The 14897-nt window shown below is 42.3% G+C and overlaps 1 protein-coding gene across 2 annotated transcripts in view; it reads left to right on the top strand.

Annotated features, from left to right (window-relative positions):
* KIF26A (kinesin family member 26A) overlaps nt 1-14897 on the top strand; it is a 261377-nt gene that overhangs the window by 223491 nt on the left and 22989 nt on the right. For both annotated transcript variants that reach the window (XM_030214372.1, XM_030214371.1), the window contains exons 8-12: nt 1731-1993; nt 2239-2422; nt 4324-4483; nt 6987-7149; nt 11435-14813. In XM_030214372.1, the coding sequence (XP_030070232.1) occupies nt 1731-1993; nt 2239-2422; nt 4324-4483; nt 6987-7149; nt 11435-14813 (4149 nt within the window). The remainder of the gene's footprint in view (nt 1-1730; nt 1994-2238; nt 2423-4323; nt 4484-6986; nt 7150-11434; nt 14814-14897) is intronic.

Here is a 14897-nt window from a genome sequence, read left to right as displayed (position 1 = left end):
CAATTATTGCCAATTAGTGCTTGCTATTGCTTGTTAAGTGCTGTTAACAATACTGATTGGCTTGTTAAGCCTATTAAGTTAAGTGTATTGTTATAGAATATGCTTGGATTTCGGTGTGGAACGCTAGGCGCGCTATATAGAATCTGTGGGTAAGTGGGTTATAAGTTTTTAAAATAAATAAAATATATGTGTAAACGTGTGCTTGAATTATCTAGACATTTTATTTATTTATTTAGATTTTGCTCACACCTTTTTCAGTAGTAGCTCAAGGTGAGTTACGTTCAGGTACAGTGGGTATTTCTCTGTCCCAGGAGGGCTCACAATCTAAGTTTGTATCTGAGGCAATGGAGGGTTAAGTGACTTGCCCAAGATCACAAGGAGCAGCAGTGAGATTTGAACTGGCCCCCTCAGGATTGCAAGACCGGTGCTCTAACCACTAGGCCACTCTTAATAATAGTCTGTACCATCCTGCCCAGCACCGATGCCAGACTCACCGGTCCACAACCTCCCGGATCCCCTCTTCAGAGCATGTAAATCAGTTCTATGACTGCTGTAAGTGGCTGCACCTAAAATATAGGTGTATAATTTACCTATTGCACTAGTATTTTATAATGGAAAGTAAGTGACTACTTTTCTTTATAGAAATAGGTGCCTTCTTGGTGCTTTAAGAATAGGCCCCACTTTATAGATTTCTTTTTGTAGAGTACACACATATATTTACAACTTTTTTGTAGTAGGTATTAATCTTATGGATTTGATTTTCCATGCTGTTGAGGCTGGTTCTGGATTGCCGCATTAGACAGACACTTAGGTGCCCGAGGAACCTTTATAAAATAGGGATTAAATAGGTGCCTTTTTGGACTTTTCACAAGACACCATGCTGTAAGATTACTGCTGTAAAGGTGTGATAAGATAGAATTAAAAAGATATTGCGAATCAGAAACAAGTTGATCAGGTTATTTTGACATCCTTTTTCCAACTTCGTCTTTTAAGTAAGTTGAAGGAGATGGTGCCTCCATCGGATTTTCGGATGATTGCGAAGAGCCTGGTACTAACAAAACTTGATTATTGCAATTGGTTGTATCTGGGAATGTCATCACCCAGGTTCCAGGCTCTGAAGGTTGTCCAGAATGCGGAGGTATGTTTGATTATGGGAGTGTCGAAATCTGCCCATATTACACTAGTGCTGAAAAAGCTGCGCTGGTTGTATATAGTGCAAAGAGTGATATTTTAAGGTTTCATTATTGATTCATCAGCGAATTCATGCTACCGTACCTGTGTATTTTTCTCATCTGCAATAGCTTATCATTATGCTGAGACCCGCATTTTCTGTGGCAAGACCTATGGTGTTGGATAAGCTTCCGGGACATAAATACTCAGCAATTTAAAAAAATATCTGGAAGCATACTGTTATGTAAAGGCTTTTCTGGAGGAATAAACTTTTTGCTGATGTTCGAATCTGCTGGTTTAACTGGTGTTTGCTGTGTTAGTATGTGTTTTAATTATGTATGTTTTATTGTTACCCACTTTGGTTAAAGCGGGATATAAATCTGAAAAATAAATAGATATAGGAGGTGAATTTTCCGAATGGAAACAGCATATTTCAGAGATTTGGGGCTATAAACTCGATATTGACACAGAAACAGCTGTAAAGGAATACAGAGCATATTTCTGTGATACTCCGTATCTTGCTTATCAAAGTGAAAGATCTGTATTTGCTATCCGTGTAGGCAAATCGTATACCATGATTGGAAAAGATAACTCCTCACAGAACCTTGGCATTGTCCCCTGTGCAATCTCCTGGCTTTTCAAGTTAATCAATGAGCGGAAAGAGAAGACTGGAACTCGCTTCTCAATTAGAGTGTCTGCTGTGGAGATCTGTGGCAAAGATGAAAACCTCAAGGATTTGTTAGCTGACGTAGCCAGCAGCAGCCTCCAGGATGGACAGTCTCCAGGGGTATATCTGAGAGAAGATCCAATATGTGGAACTCAGGTATAATGAATAAAACAGCACATACTTTTAAGGTTGATTCACAATGCATTGTATTTCATTTTCTCTTGCAACACTCATGATATTCAAGGTGGTAAGTTTTTTTTTGTTTGTTTTTTTTTGCTTCTCAAATGTGAACCCACATGTCTTACATATTTCTCTTCACCCCTTGAAACTTTATCTGCATCACTTAAAGCATTTGCATTGGTCCTAACTGTGCTGACTGCTTTGTGTCTTGATACATTCAGCTTCAAAACCAAAGTGAGCTAAGGGCCCCAACGGCGGAGAAGGCGGCCTATTTCCTTGATGCTGCTATTGCAGCCCGGAGCACGAGCAGACCTGAGTGCGATGAAGAGGAAAGACGGAATTCGCACATGCTCTTCACCCTTCACATATATCAGTATCGCATGGAGAAGAGTGGGAAAGGAGGAAGTACGTTCATGAATTTCTATTTCACCTTTTTCTATGTTTTAGAACAGAGATTTTCAACCTTTTTCATTTATGGCACATTTACACAGTGCTAAAATCAAGGCACACCTCTACACGTGGCATTTTACATTCGGAGCTGGCCGGTTATGTTTAAACTGGCCAAAGATGTTCCAGGGTTTCACGTGGCCAAATTTGGCCACTAAACTCAAACTGAAAATCGGTGGATAGGCAGTTATATCGTCTGATATAGTGAGCTAGCAGTTAAACAGTGATATTCAGCAGGAGACAGCCAGCTATCTCACGTTGAATATTGCCGGATAGCTAAGTACCATTTAACCGTTCAGGTGCTGTTCCTGGACGGTTAAATGTTTTTGAATATCGGGGGGGGGGGGGGGGGGGGGGGGGGGGGGGGGGGTGATATGACCTATCCAGTCTGCCCATCCATGCCATCTACTATCCCTTTCACTGCCTTGGAGATCCTACGTAGTTGTCCCATGCTTTCTTAAATTAAGATACAGTTTTCGTCTCCACCACCTCCACTGGGAGGCTGCCCCACTAATTCACTACTTTTTCCATGAAGAAGTATTCCTTCAGTCCCCTTTCACCTTCATCCTATGCCCCCTCATTCCAGAGCGAGACTCTCCTGTACATTTATGCCATGTAGGTGTTTCATCATCTCTATCATATCTCCCCTCTCCTGCCTTTCTTCCAAAGTATTGAGATCTTTAAGTTTGTCCTGATATGCTTTGTGACGAAGACCATTAACCCTTTTAGCAGCCACCCTCTGGACCAATTCCATCCTGTTTATATTTTTTTTGAAGGTGAGGTCTCCAGAATTGTACACAATATTCTAAATGAGATCTCACCAGAGTCTTATACAGGAGCACCATCACCTCAGTTTGTCCTACTGGCCATTCCTCTGCCTACTATCTATGCAGTTGCTAGACATGACTGCATTCTGTGGATTGGAGGTGTAGCCTAGTGGTTAGTGCAGTGGACTTTGATCCTGGGGAACTGAGTTTGATTCCCACTGCAGCTCCTTGTGACTCTGGGCAAGTCACTTAACCCTCCATTGCCCCTGGTACAAAATAAGTACCTGAATATATGTAAACCTCTTTGAATGTAGTTGCAAAAACCTCAGAAAAGCAGTATATCAAGTTCCATTAACAAGATTCTGGAATGTTGCTACTATTTGAGATTCTAGATGGAACGTTGCTACTATTGAGATTCTGTTGCTAGTATTTGAGATCCTACATGGAATGTTAATGTTGCTATTCGACTAGTGCTATTCCACTTGTCTAGTACTATCGCTATTCCACTAGCAACATTCCATGTAGAAGCCTGCCCTTGCAGATCAGCAAAGCAGCTGCGTAGGCTTCTGTTTCTGTGAGTCTGACGTCCTGCACATATGTGCAGGACGTCAGACTCACAGAAACAGAAGCCTGCGCAGCCGCGTTTCTGATCTGCAAGGGCAGGCTTCTACATGGAATGTTGCTAGTGGAGGAGTAGCCTAGTGGTTAGTGCAGTGGACTTTGATCCTGGGGAAGCGAGTTCAATTCCCACTGCAGCTCCTTGTGACTCTGGACAAGTCACTTAACCCTCCATTGCCCCTGGTACAAAATAAGTACCTAAATATATGTAAACCTCTTTGAATGTAGTTGCAAAAACCTCAGAAAGGCACTATATCAACTCCCATTTCCATATATTGAATGCCACTCCATCTCAATATAACGGCACTGAACAGGTGGATTTTTATAAACGCCATGGCTAGTGTGTAAAGAAATACGATTACTGCTGCTGCTGAATATTGACTGGATGGTAATAGCTATGTAGGGCTGTGCTATCCTATTGAATGTGTGTGGCTAATTTTGTTTTGTTTTGTGTGGCTGCTGTTCCTATTACAGTGTCAGGAGGACGCAGTCGCCTGCATCTCATCGATCTGGGGAGCTGTGAAAAAGTGCTGTGCAAGAGCCGTGATGGGGGAGGTGCCCTCTGCCTATCTCTGACGGCCCTAGGCAATGTTATTCTGGCCTTGGTTAATGGTGCTAAACATGTACCATATAAGTAAGTGAATGCTGTATATTTTGTATTAATTATGACCATTCAGAAAAATAATCTGTAATTCCCAGGTATCCAGTCAAACTCAAAGAAACCAATTCCTCAATAAAGATTTCAAATTCACTTTCATTAGCTTTTTATGTAATTTATGTACGGTCTTGTGCATTCTACTCAAACCTTGCCCAGGTGCATGCTCACTGACAAAGTGCATTCCATCAAATTGTGGTGTGGCTTTTCCACTAGTTGGTGTTCTGTAAGGAACCATCTAGTTTTAGGTGGCAGGAAGGCAGGCATATGGGGATATTCTAGTGGCCAGTTAGTACTGGAGTGGTAAACACCATAATTTGTGAGTGTGCACATGGGTGGAGTTTTGACATAGCACACAGGTATGCAATGTAAATTCAGTTAGCGTATGTACTAACATCTAGGTGTGAGCATTTGTACCAGCTGTAGGGATGGTGGAAGTGATCCACCATTGCACCTTACTGTACATACATTTTTGGCCATTTGCACTAGTATTCTATGAAGAAAAGCGGATGCCTACTTTCCTTTATAGAATAGGCTTAGAATAGGGGCCATCAGCAGGGCCTATAATGGGTGCCCTGTTATAATAATTATAGAATTACCCTCTTACCTCCAAAATTCTAGAAATGGCACTTAAAACTGCGCAGGCAAATTTGGGCGTGTACCCAATTTGCACATGCAGTTTAATTGAATGAGCCAATTAGTGCTGATAATTGGGTGCTAATAATTATCGACACCAATGGCCATTAATTGAAATTTATGCATGCATTTTTAATCACGGGGATCTGCATGCTAATTTTATGTGTACCTCGAAAGGGGGGGACTTGGCCAGGGGGAGGGTCATGGGTATGTAAGGGGAATCAGTTCCTAATTTAGATGCAAGGATTTACACCAGGTTTTACTTGGGGTAAATCCTCATGTCTAAAGTTAGGTACTGATCCCAGCGCTAAGCGTATTCTATAAACGGTGCCTAGTCATTTATAGAATAGTTAGCGTGTTGTTTTTTTTTTTATGACGATTTGTCAGTGCTATTTATAGAATTTGCTCTTTAATGCGCAGTGATTACTGCCATATTAACTGTAAGGCGTATTCCATGCCCGTTCCCCATGCACTTCTGTCTTATGAAGTTAACGCGGAAATTAGCATATATCATCAACTAAGGCACCATCTTAATTTTATGCAGTGCCTGCGTTAAATGTTAGCATGTGCTAACTACCATTTTAATAGCTAATATGGATTTGTACATAGGCCCCTTGATGTTTCAGCAGCAACAGTTAGAAAGGTGATCAGGCTGCACATGGAGGCAAACAGGTAGTGCTTATACCCATGAGAGAGAGCACATTAATGCACTGTTTAGACTCTAGATGAAGTCATGCCCAGCATCCTGGCTGGGGCTTTAGTGAAACCTTTGATGCCAAGCCAACCACAGTGATCCATTTCATGTTTCGGGAAAGACCAGAAGATGAAGGGGCTAGGGCTATTAAGATGCATTTCTGTAACGGAGCAAGAAAAGAGAATAAAGAGTCTGTTGTCCCTTGGTGATCTTTTGTTTGCAGAAGTGAAATCTGCTTTGTTTACTCTCAAAACAGAACGCAACATGCAGCACAAAGAAAGAACCAGTAAAATTCCACTTGTAATATGATTTATGCCAGTTTAACATTATGCTTTTGTTTCACACACTCCTAAGCTTATAGTACTCCAGGCATAGTCCAAAACATCATTTTGGTTCATGGTGTAAGACGTGCAGGGAATTGAAGGAAAGAAACATAAAGATGCCCAAATAGTGATTTACTGCATGATAGTTAAAGTGTTATAATTAATTATCTGACTGTATTATATTTTTGATGATTTTCTTGAATGTAAGCCACATTTAACCTGAGCTTGTCCGGGATAATGTGGGATACAAATGTTGTAATAATAATAATAATAGCTGAATGACAGTGGTGCTGCATTGCGTTGCAGAGGATCAGGGTTTGATACCCTGATTGAGCTTCTTCTACTCAGCCAGCAGGGGTTGGGGGTATTGCAGTGACAGCATTTACAGCTCCTTGAAGGAAGAATCTACACCATTGCTCAGTGGCGACACCTGGGGTTCTGGCTAGGAGTCTGCGTTAGGTCACCAGGGGTTGGCTTTGACTTGACAGCAGTTAATCAGCCAATCAATGGTTTGAAGCTCAGGTTAAGGACTGTCACTGTGATGTCTCGATTGATTTGGGAGGTGAAATACCTGTAGTTGTTGCAAATGAAGATCAGAACATTGTAACCCTGTAGAGACTGTTCCTTTACAGATGGAAACCCCAAAGTAGTGGAAGGACACTGGTAGCTCAAAAAGCTAAATATATTGACAATTAGGAATTTAAAAAAAGTAAGAAGATAAACAGTGAAGATGATGATGTGAAATAAGGGCTAAAATGTTTTTGCTTTTTTTTTTTGCTTAAAAAAAGAGTTTTATCTTTCACTAAATCTGAACACTTGTTTCTTCCAGGGATAGCAAACTGACCATGCTATTGAGAGAATCTCTGGGGAACATCAACTGTCGAACTACCATGATTGCTCATGTTTCTGACTCCCCAGCTAATTATGCAGAAACCCTTACGACCATCCAGCTGGCCTCACGCATTCACCGAATGAGGAAGAAGAAATCCAAGGTGAGAGGACATGTAGAAGCAGAAATGGATTTAATCAAAAACAAATTCACTTACCAGCTTGATTAGTTCCAAGAATTGGGTTTTTAACATGTAATTATTGGCACTAATTAGATTTCATTGGGACTTAAGCATGTAAATTTAGGCGCAGGATCCTCACCTAAAATTTTATGCACTGCCTGAAAAATGGGGCGCAGAAATGGGAGGGTCATGGGTGTTTCAGGATAGATCCGTGGGCCTGATTTTGAGTTACACATGTAATTATAGACTCCGTGTGTAAATTTAAGCACGGGCATTTGTTCCACATTTTCACTGGTGCAAATGAAAGCACCTAAATTTACGCACGACCTCTCCGCTTACGCATTATACGATAAACCGCGCCAAACTTTAGGTGAGGCTTTTAGTATACCGCTTAAGCTGGGTTTTTTCGGCATCAGTTTTTTAGGTACCATTTATAGCTTTCATCTCTACATTTATAGAATAGCAACTAAATCAGTTCCACGTGTAACTACGATTTAATGCCAGATATAGTTAAAACCAGCACTTATCTGTGGCTTGCATAGCAGCTCAAAATTCCACAGCTCAACAAAGTACCTTATTTTGCGTCTTCCTCAGGAGCTGGCTATGCATCAGGTGTGCCTCTCAGGTTCCATATTTCCAATGCAAGCTTAACTGCCTCTCCTTGGAGGCGCCTTCTTGAAAAATCTTGGCAATTTGGGAGAACCCTGTGTAGTTGTCCGATGTCATCACATTGTTTTCAATGTACAGTGAAACCTCGGTTTTCGTCGATAATCCATCCGAAAACAATCGGCGAAATCCAAAACCGATGAAAACCAAGGCAATTAACGAGGACGGCCAAAATCAGGAGAAGGACGTCCATCTTCCGATACAAATTGGGAGATGGACATCCTTCTTTTTCAACGAAATCCGAGGCAACCAACGAAAACCGAGACAAATTTCTCGTTGAAAAAAATCAACGAAATCCGAAACCGATGAAAACTGATGTCAACGAAAACCGAGGTACTACTGTATTTCTTAGTCCCTTAGCAACCGTAATACAATCCATTGGCATCTCATTCCATTTCTACACAGATAATATCTTCCTTCTGTACCTCAAAAAACCCTTTCACTTCTTACTAGGGCCACTCCAGAACTGTCTTCAACTGATTTCTGACTTAAACTTGTCCTTAACAGTGAGAAAACTGTAGCATGCTGGTTTACAGGCCTTCGTACCCCACCCATTCCACTGCAGTGTTTTGGGTCCATCTTTCAACCAGTAGATTCCTTCAGATACCTTGAAGTTATCCTTGACTCACAATGATCATTTACCCTTCAGATCTCAAATGTGTGCAAAACAGGATTTTTTATACTTCACCAGCTCCGCTCGATTCAGCATTATTTTAGCCTTGAAACTTTCCACTCCTTAATTCTTGCATTGTTCACCACAAGATTAGATTACTGTAACATCATCTATTTAGGCTGTACCCAGTCATCTATTAAAAGGCTTCAGTCCTAACGGAACACAGCCATCTGTCTACTTTGTCATTCACACCATGACCATGCCTCCGCATTGCTTCAAAAGTACTACTGGCTGCCGATTTCTCAGTGTATACTTTTTAAAATACTAGTCCTCACATTTCAGTTCCACCGGCCTCTTTACCTCTCCTAATTCACTATTCCATATTCCCCAGCTCGCCTTTTACATTCAATCAATGATCAGCGACTAGTTTTACCCGGTCCAAAATATTCCCAACTCGAGTCCACCAGTCATCGTGCTTTTTACTTTGCTACACCATTTCATTGGAATTCTCTCCCACTACACATTCGTGCTGAAACCTCTCTGAAAACTTTCAAAACTAAATTAAAGACTTGGCTTTTTGCTAATGCCATTTCTGCTGAGTAATTTAACATAGTAACATAGTAGATGACGGCAGAGAAAGACCTGTACGGTCCATCCAGTCTGCCCACAAGATAAACTCATATGTGCTACTTTATGTGTATACCTGACCTTGATTTGTATCTGCCATTTTCAGAGCACAGACCGTAGAAGTCTGCCCAGCACTAACCCCACCTCCCAACCAGTAGCCCCGCCTCCCACCACCGGCTCTGTCACCCAATCTCCGCTAAGCTTCTGAGGATCCATTCCTTCTGAACAGGATTCCTTTATGTTTATCCCACACATTTTTGAATTCCGTTACTTTTTTCATCTCCACCACCTCCCGCGGGAGGGCATTCCAAGCTTCCACCACTCTCTCCGTGAAAAAATACTTCCTGACATTTTTCTTGAGTCTGCTCCCCTTCAATCTCATTTCATGCCCTCTAGTTCTACCGCCTTCCCATCTACGGAAAAAATCGTTTGCGGATTAATACCTTTCAAATATTTGAACATCTGTATCATATCACCCCTGTTTCTCCTTTCCTCCAGGGTATACATGTTCAGGTCAGCAAGTCTCTCATACGTCTTGTAATGCAAATCCCATACCATTTTTGTAGCTTTTCTTTGCACCACTTCAATTCTTTTTACATCCTTAGCAAGATACGGCCTCCAAAACTGAACACAATACTCTAGGTGGGGCCTCACCAACGACTTATACAGGGACATCAACACCTCCTTTTTTCTGCTGGTCACACCTCTCTCTATACAGCCTAGCAAACTTCTAGCTACGGCCACCGCCTTGTCACACTGTTTTGTCGCCTTCAGATCCTCAGATACTATCATCCCAAGAACTCTCTCCCCGTCCGTACATATCAAACTCTCCCCGTCTAACACATATGCCTCCCATGGATTTCTACTCCCTAACTGCATCACTTTGCATTTCTTCGCATTGAATTTTAATTGCCAAACCTTAGACCATTCTTCTAGCTTTTGCAGATCCTTTTTCATGTTTTCCACTCCCTCCTGGGTATCCACTCTGTTACAAATCTTAGTATCATCCTTAAAAAGGCAAACTTTACCTTCTAACCCATTGGCAATGTCATTCACAAATATATTGAACAGAATCGGCCCCAGCACCGATCCCTGAGGCACTCCACTACTCACCTTTCCCTCTTCCGAGGGAATTCCACTAACCACCACCAGCATTTTCCCTATTGCCCTCTGTCCCCTGTCCCCTTTCTCCTCTTTTTAATGAGCAAGCAGTTTCATTAAAGATAATTCTGTAAAGCGTATTCTGTAAAGTGGTGCATGTAAAATCTAATGTGCAGATCACAAAAGGGGACATGGCCATGGGAGGGGCATGGGTGAATCGTTGGCGTTCCAAAAATTTACCAACAATGTTACAGAATATGCCAGAGATCTGCACCTAAATAAGACGTGGGCATTCACACCAGGCTTTAGTTGGTGTACATTGAGGCATATTTTTCAAAGCACTTAGCCTTCCAAAGTTCCATAGAAACCTATGGAACTTTGGAAGGCTAAGTGCTTTGAAAATATGCCTCAATGTGTTCAGTTTTGGAGGCCGTAGTGTAGGAATATAGTGTAGTGAGAACAATGTAGGCAATGCTTCAAAAAAAAAATATGGAACAGCTGTTCTGAAGGCAACAGTGGAAGCAGCCTTTGGAGTAGGTCAGGGGAGGGGTGGATTAACAAACTGGGATAGAGGTCATTAGAAGGGGAAGGTTGAGATAGGATTGTGGAGAATGATGTGTACGTGAGATGGGTGGGTGTTGAGACTGACTGGTTTAGGGTTGGGGAAGAGTGTGCATTGAGGATATGTGAGGGTGAGGAGCTGGGGAGAAAGACTTTGTTGAGGGGAAATAGGCTGAGGGAGACAGAGAGAGAGAGAGAGAATGTATGGGAACAGAGTTAATTTTAGTTACACAAATTGTAATGAGTGTACTCGAGTGGCTGGGCTAGTTGCATCATCCTAACAGGAGTCTTCTCTAGGCCTGCTACATCCTTGGTGGGGGTGCTAGCTGCTATGTCCCATGATGATCCTGACTTTTATTCAGGAGAAGTTTTGTTCAAGCAGCTCCTGCTTGAAATATACTGAGGTTCATTGTCCTGAGCCACTAGTTATAGATTGGTAGGAGAAGGGAGGACCAGATGAAATGAGAGATACTTTAAAGATTGTAATTCAGTGCTTATCAAACGTTCTGTGGCTTTGACACCATTATTGTGGCCACAGGATGATGTTTTGATTTACAGCCTGACCAGATTGTGAACCCAAACGTGGCTTGGGTTTTTCAGATTGCCTATCTGTTGAATATTATGTTTTGATTTCAGCAGATTTAAATTCTAATTTGTTGGCCTTACTTCTGTGGTTAACAATTTTCTTTTGTTTACCAGTATGCATCCAGCTCATCCGGAGGAGAAAGTTCATGTGAAGAAGGTCGTGTACGAAGACCACCTCACTTGAGACCATTTCATACAAGGACCGTAGCCGTTGATCCTGATCTTCCTGGACATAGTATATCTAGTGATCCTGACTATTCATCAAGCAGTGAACAGTCATGTGACACTGTCATTTATGTCGGTCCCAATGGCGCATCTTTATCCGACAGGGAACTGACGGACAATGAAGGCCCACCAGAATTTGTTCCCATAATTCCTTCACTTAACAAAAAAAGAAGCAAAGATAATTTTTTGGGTGTTAGAAGTTCTGACAGGGACCACTTTAAGTGCAACACCTTTGCTGAATTGCAGGAGAGGTTGGAATGCATTGATGGAAGTGAGGCACCAAATGTATTTGCTTGTGAAGAAATTCCTGTCACGTCAAACTGTGCTCCGATCCCTGAAACTGTGCATTCTAAACTTCCAAAGGAGACGGCGTCTCCTAATGGAGGATATAGAAAAACTGCTTCACAAGAAGCAGTATCTTCAAAGACAGAGCATAATATTCATTCTGAAACTATTACTCAGCTAGGAAATGGGGGCACCTATGAAATTAGCCCATCACAGTCCAAAATGGACCATCCCCAAAGGCAAACCAAAGCTGCAGGTAGGAAACTGGAATCAATTTCAGATGGAGAAAAAGAGACAATCACAGATTCACTGAGCTCATCAGAACCCAGTGCTTCCCAAACTCAAGAACAGAGAAAAACAAAACCTGAACTAGTTGTAAAAGAAAAAACATGTTTTTTGAAGAGACCCTTACCAAGTCCTGCCCCTCCACCCCCACAACCAAACGATTATTCTGTGGACTCCAAAGGTTATTCAGATGTAGGCAGCAGCCATGCAGTCCGCACCCCTCCTGTTGGAATGAGCAAACAATTGGGCTGCAAGCCTGAGCACAGTCTTGCGGGGAGCACATTTCCACTTCTCAGTAGCACTCCTCATCATTCTGCTGCTATAGAGGTGCACAGCTTTCGATCAGCAGTAAGAGGCAAATGTTTTGACCGTGACATTTTAACTACCACGGTGACTTTGCAGCAACCTGTGGAGCTTAATGGAGAAGATGAGCTTGTGTTTACAGTTGTGGAGGAACTTTCCATTGGCGGGATTTTGGATAGTGATAGACCTGCCAGTATGATTAGCTTTAACAGTGACTGCTCACTTCAGGCTCTTGCCTCAGGTTCTAGGCCAGTAAGTATTATCAGCAGTATTAATGATGAATTTGATGCTTATACCTCACAGGCAACTGCAACGGGTGTAAATATAGACATAGTTGTGCCCCTTCCAGAAGAGCCATTTGCCAGTAACAGCAGATGTTCATCCATCAGTTCTTGGCTTAGTGAAGTAAGCATTTGTACAATGGAAAGTGATGGCGCACATTCAGACTCTGGGGATCATTTAGTTCTTCAGACTGCATATGAGAAGCCCTTCAACTTGGATTCTTCGGGTGTGCCTGTCTCAGCGCCACAAGGGCTGAAAAGTTCTTTGAATGATAGCGGGTTTGGTTTTTCAGATATAGACTGTGAGAGCCTCAGCTCTGGCAACATGTCTTCACATGCAAACAAATATCCTCCAACTTTTGAACTAACCAAAGCAATGCCGGTCAAAAATGCTTCTTTTGCAACAAATCAATCTGTAAAGGCTAAATCTTGCAGCTCTCAAAGTAATTCGGTGATAGAAACAATTCATTCCAGTCTTCCTAGGAAAACAAAGACTACCTCATCTGCAACCCACAATAATCCTACACTGAACGGTAAAGAACTTCAAAAGCAGAATTATACTTTTGATGATCCCTGGCTGGTGCGCGCAAATAATCAATTGGAAACAAAAGCTGAAGATCTATTGCCTTTAGCAAAATCTTCCAATTCTGGCACAGATAATCAACTGAAACAGTCAGGAAATTATGCCCAGCATTCCAGTAGTGCACCCAGGCCAGCCCAATCACAAACAATGCTTGCATGCTCTCAACGGGTTGTAGATGGTTGTGAAGTATCTTCCAAATCTTCAGCAAAAAAATGGGAACCTTCCATGAAAATTCCACAGCTGAAACGGGGAGCCACCACACTAGGTGTGACTCCAGTAGCACAGAGTAGTCCTCAAGCAGATCCAATATTTAAGGGAAATTCTGATTCTCCATATACCATTGGCAGCCTCAAAACATCTATGGGCAAGAAGGTTTTGCCACAGAAAGTCAGCATGCTACCTAGACCAGGTGGGACAACACCACCGGCACCACCTGTTCGGAAATCTAGTTTAGAGCAAAAAAGTATTGTTTTACCATCAAGCAATGTGGGTAAACTCGAAGGACTGGAAACATCTAGAGTTACCTTGCTAAAGACCGAAGATGAAGCAGATTTAATTTCAAAACCTAGAGCTTGTATTAATGAAGGAACAGGCAACAAAATAAATCCCAAAGGAGACCATTCCTTGCCAAAGACCGCTTCAAGTTTAAAGACTAAGGCATCTAAGACTGAGACTGTGCATCGTTATGGGAGCCATATGTCTCTTGACAGGTGTGACAGCTTGACATCAGTTGGCTCAAAGGCAACTATGGCTCGGGACAATGGAAGCTCTGCAGTCAGCAATGGAAGGGCAGGACGATCAGTGCCAAGGCTTGGCATGCCACCCACAGCTACCACTACTACTTCCCCACCATCATATTCTGCCCCTGGTCCCAATAAATCTAGTCAGGCAAGAAGTGCCACCAACCAGAAGGTCATAGCAAATACAAGTAAGAATCGCAGCCTTTCTGCAAGTGGATCAAAATCTCTTAGCTCCTCTGTGAGATCACTGAATCAGTCAAGTGGAAAGAGCTCTATTGTTTCTCCCAATGGAAAAACCAATCCCCGGTCAGTACAGTGCGTGAACAGCAAACCTGGCAGAGGAACTATTATGGGAACAAAGCAAGCTATTAGAGCAGCTAACAGCCGTGTTAATGAACTAGTATCTGGAAATCCTGGCAAGATGGTGTATTTTAGAGGATCTACAGATTCTGACAGTGGTAATGACAGTGGTGTTAACCTCAGTGATGAGAAGTCACAGATTCCAGTATTACCATCACCCTACAGCAAAATAACAGCTCCACGGCGCCCTCAGCGGTACAGCAGTGGGCACGGTAGTGATAACAGCAGCGTACTGAGTGGAGAACTACCACCAGCTATGGGACGGACGGCTCTTTTTTACCATAGTGGTGGTAGCAGTGGCTATGAAAGTATGATACGTGATAGTGAAGCTACGGGGAGTGCATCGTCGGCACACGACTCTATGAGTGAAAGTGGAATGTCTTCACCTGGACGCATGAGGAGTTTGAAATCCCCCAAGAAAAGATCAATAGGTAACACTTGCATGGTTTGCATTTTTGTTTGTTTATTAAGATTATTATGAAGAGATTCACCCAATGCAATATACAAAAGGTGTA

The sequence above is a fragment of the Microcaecilia unicolor genome, chromosome 9 (assembly GCF_901765095.1).
Source record: "Microcaecilia unicolor chromosome 9, aMicUni1.1, whole genome shotgun sequence".
NCBI lineage: Eukaryota > Metazoa > Chordata > Amphibia > Gymnophiona > Siphonopidae > Microcaecilia > Microcaecilia unicolor.
This window is presented reverse-complemented; position numbering and strand designations above follow the sequence as displayed.